We start from the raw sequence: 15,114 nt of genomic DNA, 5'->3' as shown, positions 1-15,114 counted from the left end.
GTTTTTTGAAGTTTTTGTTCCTAACTATACCATCACGTTTTATTCCTGATTATGCTATGACGTCTTTAAGGGTTACTAACTTACCAGCTACTGTTAAGTGGGCAGGTAAGTATAGTGGTTTGAAGTATCACCTCTCATTCCATAGGTTGTGAGTTCAAATCCAAGTTGGGACCATCCTGTGCAAAATTTGCATGATTGCTCAGTACCTGCATGGTCATGTTGTTTTTATGACCTTAAATGCCTTACTATACTATGTCATTTTTATTAATTTTTATGCCTTACTATACTGTGTAGTTTCATGCCTTGCTATACTATGACCTTTTTATGACCTTCTATGCCTTAATATATTATGATGTTTTTTTTTATTTTTTGCCATACTATACTATGATGTTTTTATGACCTTATGTTTTTTTTTAATTTTTTGCCATACTATACTATGACGTTTTATAAACTTATAATATAAACATACTACAATACATGTAGCTAGACATACAGTATATGTCAATATATGATATTGTCCCAATTTCTAACAGGTTTCATATGTAATTTTCACATATAGGCTATACTGTATATACATACATGATTTTACTTCATATGTACATATATTTCATATATGGAAATTCAACACATGTACTACAGCTATTGCATTTCGGTATGGGCAATTCTGAATGCAAATTCAGATCTAATATTTTAATAAAGCGTTTGGTTGACTGCATTAAAAAGCGAATCACTTTGTTTTGGAGTGGTGGGGTTATTGCGTCCCTACCAATGTTGAGACCAAACCTACTTCCCTGCCTTGAAAACATCGTAAGGTTTCTGAAAAAAAAACTTACTTAATTTCCCTTTCTTGCTTGAGCTCTGCCTGTAGGCGTGCCAGATCGTATTTGCTGTAGTCGCTCTCTCCAGCCATGTTTCTGAAAAACTTACATCGACTGAAGAAAAGTTTGTGACTCGCAGTTTCCATGGAGATCGCTGTTTCCGGCTAGTTCATGTGGCGTCGGAAATGATAGAGCACGTTGAGCGGGAGGTTTAAAAATGACAGCACATTAATGAATCGGTGCATTACTTTTCTTTATATTCAGTATATACAGTTCATTTCGCGCTTAATTGGGTCTGAAAATTAACTTCCTCCATACAGTATACCGAGCTCTTAATTCAACATCCTACATTAATGGTCTATAAAGGCCATTTATCTTGCAGAGGATCTAATTACAATACCAAAACAAGCAGAGTTCAGCAGACGTGTGTGTGTGTGTGTGTGTGTGTGTGTGTGTGTGTGCCTGGTGTGAGTATGCCCGCGCGCAAGCAAGAGAGAGAGAGACAGCAACATTTTCCATACATTTTTTTCTCTGTTACAACACCTTGGACATCTCATATACAAAAATAGGTTAAATATGAAATTTATATTAATTTATATTTCTATATACAAAGTTTGTGTGTATTTCTTAAAATTATTAAGGCAACTTTCATACAGATTTTAATATAGATGAGGTCATATCAGGCTATAGCTATAACTCTACTGGTAAAGCAACATGTTAACTGGTATACATAGTGAATATTTTGTCACATACAACACAGAGAAAATACATAGCCAACTATATATAAATATACAATCACAAGCCTATTATACTACCACAAAAACATAATTGGTTTTGTCTTGTTTAGTTTACAGCCATAATTAATACAAGACAGTGTCTATTCCAAAAACACTAATGGCCTATATTTACTTTTATAAAACTGCAAATGAGGTAGTGACCCACCCATCTGAAACCTTCCAGTAAAGCATTAAAGTCCTGTGGGAATCTATTTTTTCAACTCTTTCTCCTCTTCTGCTTTTCCTTCTCCCTCAGTCTCTGCTTGATGTTCTTGTCTCTGCGCCTCTTTCCCCTCAGTTTCTGCTGACTGTCCTCCCGAGCCTTTGACCATGGCCTTCGCTGTCGCCTTGCCTGTTGTCTTCAGGAAGGCTTTGATGCCCAGATTGTCAATGTTGTGTGCAGTCACACCAACATTTGCCACTGACCGGAGAGCTGTGTCTGTGGCTTGGCTTGCGTCATCACCGTACCTTCACCACAAATAATGGTGGCGTTAGGAAAAGAGTGGTTTGGTGTAAGAAAATAAATGAGGATGTGTACGGACTTGAAACGCTGGAGCGAGTATGTAATGTTTGTTCTGTTGTCATTCACGCCAACAAATCGTAGTTCAAGAAAAACATAGTCATATCATACTGTGTAGCAGTTTTATTAGTAACAAAAGGAGAAAAGGCTACAGATAGCATGAACAGCAAGAGCATTACCACCCAACACAAGCAGACATTTAACTGGAAAGACACTACACCAAGTCAAAAAAGAACCCAAAATACATACTTTGTCCAGATATAGACGAATCAACAAAAGTCAGTTTCTGTGTTAGTTGTTAGATTTTGTAGATTTTGATTACATTTTATTTCGGGTTATTTTCTGACTTGATCTGAGCTAGTGAAAAGAGTGTGCACGAAAAGGTTGAGCAAGGTCAGCAGTTAGTTCACAAGTCTTTGCCTTTACTCCCCCGTGCAGTCATATGTTGCTGGACATGTTTATTAGATTCCCTAAGCCCTTGAATCTGAAAAGAAATAGGTGTGAAAGCAGGTCAGTTACCCAACGTACCAAGAAGAAGCAACACAGTAGGCCACTGTAAGACTGGTTTCTGCTCCAGTGTTCTGCTGTTGCTCAGTGACCAAATAGATTCAGAAACAGGCTGAAGACAAGATCCATAATAATTAATTAAAGATTAATGATATTATTTCTATCAATAAAGAAGCGGAAGTTGGAAATGTCAATAGAAATTGGAAAACCTCATGTTCAAATATATATGTGATAAAATAACTTCATGCTTACTTGTACTTCACAGTTGTGACAGTCTCTGCTGCAACACTTTTGCCAACAAGCTTTGCTCCGGTCTCCAGACTGGACCAAATAGTAGAGAAACCTGGTTTGGATATAAACGAAAAAATATTGAGTTTTCTAAAAAAGACTTTGATTAGCCGCCTTTAATCAAACATTTAAAATGCCAAAGCATGATATTTTTGTGTTAGACAGAGCTAATGATATGAGAACAGTGTAAGACGTTGTACAATATTACTACTACTTCATGCTTAATCCTGAAATGTTCTTTTCTGCTGGTATATACCTTGTATACTGCTGGCTGCCACAAATTTGGCTCCATCAAAATTGGACGCCTGGCCCTCTTTGCTCTTCCTCATAGACTCTGGGACCAGCTTGGCGCCTTGTTTCTTCACATGGGGCGCCATCTTCTCTGCCACATGTCCTGCCACAGTGCTCACTCCATTAACTGTAGATATACACAGTTACACAAGGAGAGGCACACATAAGTACACAGCATATTAATGTGCAGCACAAGAAACTAATGGCATGCACTGAAAGAAAAAGAAAGAAAGAAAAAAGAAAATCAAGCATTTATGAGGGTTTTTTCCGTCATGCAAACAAGCAGTTTATATCTTTACCATTATTTTGGTCAAGTTCTCTGAAACAAAATTCTGGACCTTGTACTTATTGTATGGATGGTTATATTCTCTGTGGGATGATTTCTAGTCCTTTATATATTAGTTTAAGTCCTTACCCAAAAACTGGCTGACTCGCACAGCACCTCCGGTGGCCTGTTTAGCCACCTGCAGACTTTTGGTGACCCGGGGGCTGACCTCTGAAGGAGTTTCCTCAGGTGTGATGTGGTCCCGGATCTTGGCTGCTCCTTTTTGAATGGCTCTACCTGTGGCCTCTGCTCCTTTTGCAAACCCTTCACTCAACTTTGTAGCTCCTAAACATTTTGGTTGACAAATGTACATTGGAAATATCATCAATTGTTGTTTTGTCAAGATGTCAATTGCAGTCAAAGCAAGAGGTGGTTGAACACCCTTTGCCTTCAGGAAAGCTTGTTGCATTAGTAAACAACACCATCTAGTGGTCATTTTTGTAGACACGGGAACAACTACTGTGTATTTAGTCTGTGTACAACTTGAGTAGAGATATTTTGCTTAGATTTTTTTTTCCTCTGTCAGGACTTAAACACACCTGACAAGATTCCTTGTGCCATCTTCTCACTCCATCCAGGAAGTGGTAGTTTGTCCTTCTCCCCAGTTGGCACTGACAGTTTTTTTTGCTCTTCTGGGGGACCAAGGGGGACTTTCATACTCAGGTTGACGACCTCTGATCCTGCCCCCTCTGGACCCTGTCAGGGAATACATTAAGCCATATGCTAAATGGTTGTCATGAGAGGGCCCATCATATATTGCTTTTAATATATGCGTACACCCAAACGGATAACATACAGTACATTCCTGTCCCAGGACATGTTTGTTTTTACCCACAACATGAAAACTGTTTTGTATCTCCAGAGGACCTGAGAAATAAAAGTGGCACACCCTGTATATCTAAAAACAGTAGTGCATGCGGTGTAACAGCCTGATCACATCAAAAATTGAGGTTTCAGTTTTACAGGACATTGTTTATTTTTGTTACCGGGTGACATCGCAAATGGATGGGTATTTATAACGGTCAAGATCTTTAAAAAAAGAAGGACCACATTTTTACACTATGACACATTCTTTAAACACAGAAAACACCCTTAACATACCAGTTCTAAAGTATTTGCTCCACCCACAAGAATACGCATCCTTAGATCTGCTCAATCCTGACAGTAAAGACTGACCTGGACCCTGAGTTCAGCCAGCTGTGACAGGAGGTCCTGAAACATCTCTCGGTCGGCAGCAGGCAGTTCAGATGACAACACTATGCCCACATAGGACCCCGGAGTCTCCGCCAAAGAGTCAGGGAACATGAAGATCCCGGAGTTAGCCAACAGCACTGGAGTGTCTGCTGACAGTGGGTACAGCCAGTCACACACCTTGAAAACACAAAAACAAGAGTAAGAGGTTGGGAAAGATGAAGGCCTCTAGGTCAGGAGTCATCACCCATGTACCATCATAACCAAAGAGGTTGTATTCATTCCACTGATCATCGGTTGTAGCTGATTTTAATGAAAACTAGTGAGATTCACCTCACATCCACTATTCTCAGATTTCAGAATTTAGACAGGAAAGCAGGATATGATGGCTTCTGTTGAGTCCTCATTTGTTATTTATCCTTATTATTCTCCATGGGGAAATTCATAAGCTGAGAATTGAAAATCATACCTTGTCCAGCAGTATTTTCCCACTTACATATTTGAATGGGCAGTTTAGGGTTAAGTTAACATGTTGTTTTTCTAGTAAGATTATCATCTCCCAGCAGGCAAAGTGTCACCTAGACTCAAAGATGCATTACAGGGTTTAAGCCCCATCAGGACTTATGTCAGTCATCCATACAAAGATAATATCAATACAGACTTGCTGCTGCATCGTGCCACTGGTATGCTGCCCGACAGTGTGACCCCTGTGAGGGCGCAGTGCACTGACCGGCAGCACAACAGAAGCGCAGAGTCATCTGTTAATGGGACCATTGTCTTGCTGGGAAACAAAGCAGGGCCAGAATACAGGAGAGCGGCCCATCGGCCTGGTGTGATAGGAAACAGAGTCATGGGGTAGACTCCAGTATACAACATGACATAATACGCTCTTTGTGGAGGTGCCAGAATACATTATTGTTGTTTACGAGTTTTATATTGACTCAATACAAAAATCATCACAGAGAAGTAGCAGGTTGGCAGACGGCTTCATATGATTAAGATCAGAGCTGATAAAGTCATACTTTGTGATGGGGGCTTTTGCCATAATAGTTGTAGACACTTAAAAACTTCAATATCTATTTTCTGCTAACAGGCTACAACCTACAGAGATTATGTTACAACATAATGGAAAATAATGCTGCTCAAACATAAATACATCAGATGTGCAATGGGACAGCTCATTTAATCTGCAAATATGTTACATTATACATCACTCAAATATATTCTAAACACTGAAATAAATTATAAAAAAAATATATAATGTTTTAACATCTGGACGACCAATTTTATCTTCAACAGATCAAGTGTAAAGCATTTAATACACTATAACTGGAGCCCAAATGAATCTGTAACTTTGATTAAAAATTGATAACTGATCAAGCAAAAATGCCAAAAATTCACTGATTATTTTTCCTCAAATGTGATGTATTCATATGACTGTAATATCTATCTTTGTGTTTCAGACCATTGGTTGACAGAGAACATCAGCTTCGGCTCTAGGAAACTGTATGAGGTGTGTTTCACTGTTTTCTTAGGTTTATAAACCAAACTGATAAATTCAGAAACTAATCATCAGATTAATCCTTGATGTACATAATTAGTAGTTGCAGCACTAATCGTAATGTGCTTATTCAGTCAACAAATTCAGTATAAATAAGTGCAAATCATGAAAAAACCTCTTAGGTTATGAAGTAGAAAAAAAAATCATCATTTATAAGCAGAAAATTTCTTTGTGACTACAACTCATATACAGACCAACATAATGACTCATAGTTATAAAACTGGACTAATAGTGATCAAGTGGTTCAAGTGGTGTTCACATCTACACACCTCCAGGATACATGCCCAGGGAAAAGGCTTTGCTCAAGTAGCAGATACGAATGATAGTAAATCTTTATTATAGCATACTGTACTTACATGTAGAAATGCTGAGGGTCTTCCTGCAGTTGAAACCTTGCTCTCACTATCAAATGCGATGATGCGAAGGTACCCTGGATTAGACAGGGAGCTGACCTGTCCATCTGGTGCCACGAAAAACATCTGCACCCCAGAGGGAATGTAAAGCAGCTCGTTTCCATCTCGTCTTGCTGCTGCTCCAGTCTGCTTTCCTGACTCAAGGCCACCTCCAGCAGTACCATAAGCCAGGCTACGGTGCCCGTCTGTCGGCACTGGTGTGTAAGCTGGAGGCTGGTCCCCTGGGTGAGCCATGGCTATAGTTTCTGGGGCCACTGCAGGGTGCATACGTCTGGGTGGTAGAGCAGGGGAAGCAGGTCTGACAGGGGCTGTATTTGGGGTTGGGGTAGTGTTCTGGTTGGTAGGGGGTATGGTGGGGTATAGATGGTGGAGAGAGCTGTGGGGAGGGTGACTGTTAGGTGCCAGGTCTGGATAAAGATTAGGAGGAAGATCCATCAACAGTCGGTCCCTCTGGCCTCCTGTTGTCAGCTGAGAGGTCTCCAGGTCAGAGAGGTGGGTGTTTACAGTACTCAGAGTGTCCCTCATTCTCTGTTGAAGCTGCCTGGCCGTGTCCCAGGCCACTCCCTGGTGCCTCTCCCCCCCAGTGGGAACTTCCACTCCTTGGGTAAGGTGCTGTCGGCCCTTTCTGTAATACTCCAGGGCCTCCTCTCTTTTCCCGGCCTCTTCAGCTGTTAGCCCACGACTCAGGGAGTGAAACGCCAACTCATACTGGTCCTTGATGAGCAGCAGCTCAGCAGGCTCTGCCATACTGAGAAAAAGATGGGATACAGTGACTAGAAAGAGAAGAATGGAGATAGTTATCTCCAAAGATTTTTATAGTAATAACCAATCACATGAAGATAACTAACATTAGTCATTTATTTGTTGTTTTTATTTTCTAAAACACACAAATGTTAATTATTGAGTTATTGAGGGACTGTAGTTTCTGTTTTGAAAATTAACAGTTTGGATGGGAAACAGTTGGGATTATAAGATTAAAAACATAAAAGTATTAGTACAGGATGATGGTGACTAGTACCTGTCACCAAGAAACCCACCGAAATCAGGTGTGAACAGGACAAGTTGTTGCTTTAGGCTGCATGTTAGAGAAAAACTTGAATGGATTTTCAACACTGACCGCATCACGGGCAGGGAGATGAGTTAATGTGAGAAAAATCTATGTAATGTAAATGTTGCTGGCGGCTAGCAATGGCTGTAAATGCCCGGAGCTAGCTGACACACACATCAGGTTTTACCTGATCAACAAGACCGTGAACTTGCATGAGAGATTTCACTTGACATGGGATTTCCATTTGAAAAAAAATGCCAGCGTTTACACATGTAGTCTTCATGTTAGTATTAAATGTATCAAACAACAACAACAACAACAACTGTTACCTATTCATACGTCACACCTGACCACTGGGCAGAGATGATAGTTATAACTTAGGTCAGACTTACCTTTCAGCCAAACTTTAATATACCGGGAAAGAAAAAAAAACAAACAATAAATAAATGTGTTCAGATTCCTTAATTTCAGTTTTCGTCAGTTCTTCTGTAACTTCACTTGAAAATGCTCCTACTCACATCATTATGCTTTCACTTCTCTCACTGATTTAACTTGACGCACCCCCACAGCAAAACTCAAACGTCAAAAGCAACCAGAAGACAAAAACGGCTTCCGGACAAAACTTTCAAAATAAAACGGATAGCTGCACGTTAAAATAATAATAATTTTCATAAAAACTTTATTTTGAAAGACACGTAGCATTACACTGAGACATGACATATGGAAAATAAAGGTTACAATAATTCATGATTGAACATGAATTTTGTATCATTCAAAATATAAGCATGTGTTACAACTAATGACTTACGAGTTTTAAAAACCTTTTGCATGGATATCTGCAAGTATCAGAAGTAGTTTCTTTATATATATTTTTTTGTATTTGCATAAACTACAAAAAAATTAATTAATTAAAGCAAGAAAGTGTCCAGAGGGGTGTGGCATGTATGGGACTGACAAAGAATCAGTTGGGTTTGTTTTGTTCTGTCAGAAGCGTCAGAAGAAGGGTGGAGCAGTGATTCATAGGAAAGGCAGAACGGCAGGTGGAGTGATCCACGAAACACGACAATACCTGTAAAGGGAGAGAAAAAAAGACATCCATTCATAAAGGTAAAATTATGCCCTGGGATGCAATAACAACCCAGACAAAACCTACAAGCCACACCTTACTTTGAATTCTTAAATTTTTCTCTGACGGCCTGTTGTGGGTGACTCTCTGCACTGATGTGTAGCTTGTGGAGGTCAGTCACGCAGGGCTCAATTTCAGCCATGGTATAGCCAGTAAACACACATAAGGATTCAGGCTAAGATATGAAAAGAAAGACTTAAAAAAAAGTCCTTAAGAGATTCTCATAAAAGGGACTTTTAGCACTCAAAACAATGATCTGAACAAACTTACCCAGTGAGATTTGTTTACAGTATAGGAGGCCAGGCAGTAGGCTCCAGCTGCCACTATAGATGGGCTGTACTGTAGGAATGGTTCAATTTCCAGCAGGCTTAACTCTGCTACATACTAGAGGCAGCAAAAAAAAAAAACGAACCAAAATATGATCAAGGGAAATGGAAAACTGTATCTTCAAAGGCAGTGGGCATAAACCCAAAAAGTGTGGCTGACATTAGAGTGATTGATTTCACTGACCAGGGCCAGGTTCTCTGTGGTGGCACAGACAGAGTGGATGGACATGAAAAGGCGAAGGAACTGGTTTGTAGTTGGTGCGGCCATCTTGAAGGCCAGCACTCTTAGGAAAACATGCTCCATTCGAACCAACTGCTTCTTGGTGTAGGTGCTGTCTGTGATGTACACAAAGTCATTCAGCTCGGGAGGGAAGATCTCCTCATATTTTCTACAGGGTGAAAGATCAGAAGACATCAGACTGTAAGTTACCATCAGTCATCGAGTTGACACTTTTCCATAAGGAAGAGTTTTACCAAGAGTACAAGTGTTTTTCACAAATCAGTGCCCGAACTGGACAGGAAAAGTATCAGTTAGAAACATAAGAAACTTAAACATGTACTTACGAAGCGATCAGTAATGCAGCTGTGCCAACCAGCTGCAGCTTGCCCCGTTTTACATACGCCGTGCAGGACAGAAAGCGGTCCAAATAGTTGACAGCAAGATGCAGAGTTTCAGAACGGAGCTTGTACTCCTGGACGACTTCCACCAGCCAGTCCACCAGGATGAGCCGCATGCCACTGGTGATCTCCGGATGTTTCTCCAAGTAGCCTGGAAGAGGCTTCAACTTCAACTGGCATTTAGAAAGAAAAGCAGTTCTCATGAGGTATTTGCAGTGAACCACAGTCACAGTGTATTTAATGATAACCATACACAGTAACATGGTAGAAATGATTCAGTGCTCATAGTTCAGATAATTTCGCACTTCACTCTCCCTCAAGTGTCGGTAAATGTCCTCTGCATACTCAGACACACACAGCACCTCCTCTGACATCAGGGATTCATCTTTTTCAGACTGCATAGAAGCATCCAGGCATGAACCTGCAAGGGTGAACAGCAGCTGGGTGATAAAAATAAAAGGCATACCAAGAAGAAAGTCTCACTTGGTGGTCTTGATAGATGTTTTTGTATAGGGCAAACTCACTTGAACTAAGCTCCAGCAGGAGTCTCAGCCCTTCGTTTTGCAGGGCAGCGGTTTCAGTATCTCGGTAATAGTTGTCAGACACAACTTCTTGACCAGAAGCCGCAAGAACAACTTCACAAGCCTCTTCAACGTAAACATCATAGCTGGAACTGGAGGTACAGCCGAGAAAGGTGTGCTGAGAGCTGTCTGAGATCGAGCTGTGTTTGGAAAATTGGCTTCCCTGTGGTGAAAAATGAGGAAGCATGACTGCAACATGAAGTCAAAATGTGACAGTTCTGTGAGGGGAAAGTGAATTGAAAATTACTAACATTTTATGCCCTCCTATGTGTCATTCTCCCTTACCTTGCTGAGGGATCGACCACGCTGCTCATTTTCTGACAAAACACCAAGCACTGTCCGCTGCCTGGCTTTCTGGACCTGTGATGCATCCATTTTGCTTGACGGTGGAACATTTTCTTTGCTAGTGTGACTGCCGTAATGGGCATTTGTGCTGAAGTTCATCTTTAAAAAAGGAAACAGGGAAATTCATTTATTTAATTCTTATTTGTTTTTAGGGTTTTTTTTTTTGTTACCTTATATCCTATATGTGTGAAGTATTCTGTTCATTGTCTTTAATGTATATCTGTAAACTGAAAAAAGCAATAGATTGGTTTTTATTGTGAAACAAACGAATTGTTTTAAGACTTTAGGCCTACAAAAATCATTTAAATTAAACAATCTGGGAAAGAAACATGACTCATAGCAATTCAAGCACATAATCCAGAAGACACTGCTTTACTTTAAAGGGTTACAAGAAAAAAGGTTGGAGACTGCTGCAGCAGCAGCAGCAGCAGGGATGCTAGTAATATTGTTTAGGTGGTAAGTTTATGGTTTCCCTGACTACAGTAAAGCAGTACTGAAATCTACAGGAATATGTTGTGTATGTGTTGTGTATGTATTCAAATTAAGTCCAGCTGTAAGCATTCAGATTCAGTGAAGTGGTCTGTGAAACTCTATACTTAGACTCTAATCTATAAATTCTCCCGGGCGCAGATTCGCTGAAGGTGTCAGAAGCATCATTACCATGGTTACAAGGATTTATCAAAGGCCGGGAATAAGAGACACAAACAGTTAGAAAACATGGCTGTACACTCAGTGTCTCACTTCAGTGTAGCACAGAGCAACAGCCCAGCGACCTGTCGGTTTCAAGTATAAAACAGTCTCTCGCCTGTTCTTCACTGCAAACTCACCATAACCAGGATCAGCGTAGTTACTTCACAGCTTAACGCTACAAGGTGGAAACACTCACTAACGACCCGAGCGGAGCAATGACCGCTTACTTTCTTGTTTGTAACCAAATTGGAGACAAACAGCGACCTCTGGCTGCGTTCAAGCGACTTACAGCGGCTTACTAGATATCCGAGGTTTGTCCAGCGGCGAGGTTTTCTACAGGTTGCCTTGTAAACTAATCAGCTGTTTCCTCCGAGCGGTTTCTACCAATCACGTGCCCGAACGCAAGAGATGACGGACGACGTGATACGTCAGAAATCCCTGATTGGATTTACCTTAGCTCCACTTTATAATAAATTGGATTAGACCTTATCTAATTATGGAACTCCTCCCCCAGCATGTCTTTTCTTCTGTTGCTGGTCTGATCTGTTTATGGTTGCCTGTTAAACTATTAAAAAATATACCCTAAAACTTTCCTCATTTTGTATGCTACTGGCCTGGTCAAGCATAACTTTACTTTTTATCTGGCACAATATATGTATATATTCTGTATAAAAAAAATATCCTCTTCAAACAGTGGATTAGTAATAATATTTCATTAGCAAGGCAGCCCTGAGAAGGTCAACTCTACAATTATGTTGAATTAATTCAGCTCTATAGGATCACTGATCTCACTTGTCTTTGATACTGTCCCCTCAGGTTTCACTTTTCAAATGTTTTAAAGAAAATAGCCTCACCCTCTGCAACAGAGACAGCTGGAAAACTATTTCAGGACATACTGAGATAAAAAAAAAGAAAGACAACCCATCCACTTTTTCAAGGCAAGTAGCCCACACTTTTCTACCCTATCACACTGGTCCAGTTTTGTTTTGGAGATGTTTGCTGGGACAGAGTTTGGTTGTTGCCTCAGAAGTTTTTTTTCATATTTACAGAAACTTAAGAAAGACACTGATGCAAGCTGTGCTGTCTGTAGGGATCAGAGTAGATAACCAAAAGCTATAAAAAAATATATAAATATATATAATCAGGAAAATTTTTCTCCTTCACTTGTTTTCTTTTTCTTCTTTTTTTTAGTCCCCTCGCTGTTCTCTGGTCATACTTTTTTGTAATTAAAAATAAAAATAGTACCTGAGCTCCAATGAACTTTTAAATTAATAAGACTTCATTTTGAGTGTTTTTTTGCACAACTACCTCAAGCACAAGTGATATTCTCTGCATATTGGGAATACCTCGGCTATGGTTTGTAGTGCCCATGTGATTCCTATAGGATATATTCACTCTGCTGTGGTTGAACAGCAGAGAAAAACCCGAAGATTTTTTTAATTTTTTTTAGGTGTGGCGCTGGACAGAATGTCCCTTTAGAGACACTGATCTGAAGATAGCTTTTGTCTGCATGTCATGAAATGATGTATGGGCTGCTGGTAAATTGGGCAGGAAGTGCAGTATCACACTTAGAGTAGGTGCTGACAGGATGGGCTTCAGTTCGACAGAAAGTAGAAGTGCTGAGTAGACTATAAAGTCACGGGCAGGTCCAGCGTTGGCGACGACAGGGGTGATAGTACTGAGTCAACTGCCCATGGCTTGTTGCCTAAAAAACATGTGGAGACAGGTGATAGAACAATAAAGCACAAGCAAAACATCTACATTTTAGCTGAGTGTTAGATATTTATACAGTATCTGTGTCCTGTCTGTCTCACAGACCCACAGCCACTATTTCTCTTCCTGCTTCCATCACTGAAAGCTGCTCCAGGATCTGTATGAGATTTATACTTGATGTCATTATCAAAGCAGTGCTGACTCATGTTTATCATACTGGTAGTGGTCTGTTCTCAAAGATGAATTTTCTCTTAAGCCGGTAACTTGCGCTCGACTGCAGTTCCTTCTCCCCCTATTAAAAAATAAATAAATTGAGGGTGAGCAGGGATGAAAGCGATGTTTCTTCTGAATAAATGCCTTCCTGTCAGTTTTGTCCTCAGCTGGGGTTAAACTGGGAGCTGCATTATTTACTCTGCTTGTCAATACCGTTGCCTTTGTTGTTGTGGAGGCGATTTGGTTCAATCCCACGACAGAGGAGTGGCAATGATCCAAAAATAGGTTCGGACAACACAGGAACACAGTCCACAGCAAAGATCGCCCCAGCAGATAACACAGACACCTCCTCCTGTGGACCTGCTTACACACCAGTGTAATATTTGTAAGAATTATCACTACAGAGGTGCAGAGATGGCACAGTGGTTTTGACCTCACTTGTAATATCAACATATGGGTCCTGTCAGACTGTGTGTGTGTCTGTGTGTGTTACTCACTGGGGGGAGAATATATGATGGAACAGAATGACTCTAATCTCCTCTTAATGGACAATATATAGCAGAGTACAGAGTCACAACTGGTCCATCATTAATTACAATTGAAAGTAGTTAGAAACGAGATTTACACAGCCCGATAAAAATAATTGCAAAATAGACAAGACATAAAGAACGATAGTAATATTGATAATAATAGCAAATAAAAAAGTCAGTATAGTATATAGTTGGTTTTTGTCTGAGTGAAGAATAACCTGCTAACAGCCTGCAAGCTCTCCATTGTCCATCAGATGGCAGGCTCTCTCTTCAGTGCTGACAGCCTGATGTTTTTCATCAGCAGTGAAGTCGAGCAGACTTTTTATGTCAAATAGTTATTTTTTTCAGAGATTGTCACATTATGCAAATATTAACACGCAGAGTCTAACCTTGAGGCTGCCGCCCCAGTAGGTAAAATAACAGGACAAAGTCTGTATGAACTGATCATGTGACTATGTGACCCTGTTATGTCTAATTTTACAAATTATCACAGAACCTTTTCTCAGCCGAACTCCTCAGGGAAGGAGATGGTGCAAAGTGGTGAAATATTCTGCTGATTAAAATACTGACTCTTACTCCAACTTAACTGTGGATCTCTCTTTGACTTCAAACCATGTAGATGTCATATTCCTATTCTCTGAATTTATCATTATTAGTATTATTAGTGTTATAATTTATCATTATTATTATTATTAAGTCACAGAGGAACTACAGGCGGTATAGCAGAGAGGCAGGTATAGGAACTTGGGAGGACCCAGGGGCATTAACTACAGTCTTGTCATGGTGCTGCCTCTGCTGAGCAGCTCCAGTGGAGCGACGGGGGATTACGGATTCCAATTTGCAACCTTTTGGTCACAAGGCTGCTTCTTGAACCTTCTGCCAACCATCACTCCTAATACTTTCCCCGACAGCTAAATTTGATGGAAGGCTCCTTCACTTGTTTTGGTGTATTTACCATTTTTCTGCTCCTCCTTTAACCAGAATAGAAACAAAAATCACATCTTTTTTTTTTTTCTTTGCCTAATCTGGTTGGATTGTGTGTTTTAGTCCAAACACTATACAATTAGGAAAGCAAATATAAAGCGCTGTCTACATTAAGAGGTCCATTTCCCCCCAGAGAGCTTATGATCATGCAGTAATCCATAAATTACTCCCTAGAGGAGGGTTGGCTGATGGGAATAAATCCTTAATTAGCCAGGTTCATAAGACTTAAACATAATACGAATATTTTCAG

The 15,114-nt window shown here is 40.1% G+C and overlaps 3 protein-coding genes across 5 annotated transcripts in view; all 3 read right to left on the bottom strand.

The window, feature by feature from the left end:
- Positions 1 to 964, bottom strand: part of ccdc169 (coiled-coil domain containing 169) — a 17,011-nt gene extending 16,047 nt beyond the window's left edge. Inside the window, exon 1 of the mRNA XM_023416570.2 lies at positions 834 to 964. Within this exon, the coding sequence (XP_023272338.1) occupies positions 834 to 964 (131 nt within the window). The remainder of the gene's footprint in view (positions 1 to 833) is intronic.
- Positions 965 to 1,050: 86 nt separating this feature from the next.
- Positions 1,051 to 8,284, bottom strand: sparta (spartin a). Of its 3 annotated transcripts, none has more exons than XM_023416568.2 (8): positions 8,131 to 8,283; positions 6,634 to 7,463; positions 4,702 to 4,896; positions 4,065 to 4,221; positions 3,616 to 3,810; positions 3,166 to 3,327; positions 2,874 to 2,964; positions 1,051 to 2,062 (listed from the first exon to the last, which is right to left on the bottom strand). In XM_023416568.2, exons 2-8 carry the CDS (start codon positions 7,435 to 7,437, stop codon positions 1,804 to 1,806), a joined length of 1,863 nt encoding a protein of 620 aa, XP_023272336.1. In that variant the 5' UTR covers positions 7,438 to 7,463; positions 8,131 to 8,283; the 3' UTR covers positions 1,051 to 1,803. The 3 variants fall into 3 exon arrangements, with proteins under 3 accessions (XP_023272336.1, XP_023272337.1, XP_087032842.1); XM_023416569.2 differs by having other exon boundaries at positions 6,634 to 7,438; XM_087176716.1 differs by lacking the exon at positions 1,051 to 2,062 and adding an exon at positions 2,223 to 2,598 and having other exon boundaries at positions 8,131 to 8,284.
- A 166-nt stretch (positions 8,285 to 8,450) lies between these two features.
- Positions 8,451 to 10,833, bottom strand: ccna1 (cyclin A1). The gene is made up of 8 exons (XM_023416628.2): positions 10,675 to 10,833; positions 10,333 to 10,552; positions 10,114 to 10,229; positions 9,755 to 9,981; positions 9,375 to 9,579; positions 9,135 to 9,248; positions 8,906 to 9,039; positions 8,451 to 8,807 (listed from the first exon to the last, which is right to left on the bottom strand). Exons 1-8 carry the CDS (start codon positions 10,831 to 10,833, stop codon positions 8,756 to 8,758), a joined length of 1,227 nt encoding a protein of 408 aa, XP_023272396.2. The 3' UTR covers positions 8,451 to 8,755.
- Between the last annotated feature and the right edge of the window lie 4,281 nt (positions 10,834 to 15,114).

This window comes from Seriola lalandi, unplaced genomic scaffold (genome assembly GCF_002814215.2).
Source record: "Seriola lalandi dorsalis isolate HSWRI2012SDOR001 ecotype SW California unplaced genomic scaffold, Sedor1 jcf7180002054567, whole genome shotgun sequence".
Taxonomy (NCBI): domain Eukaryota; kingdom Metazoa; phylum Chordata; class Actinopteri; order Carangiformes; family Carangidae; genus Seriola; species Seriola lalandi.
Note: the sequence above shows the minus strand (reverse complement) of the source record. Positions and strands in the feature narration are given on the sequence as shown.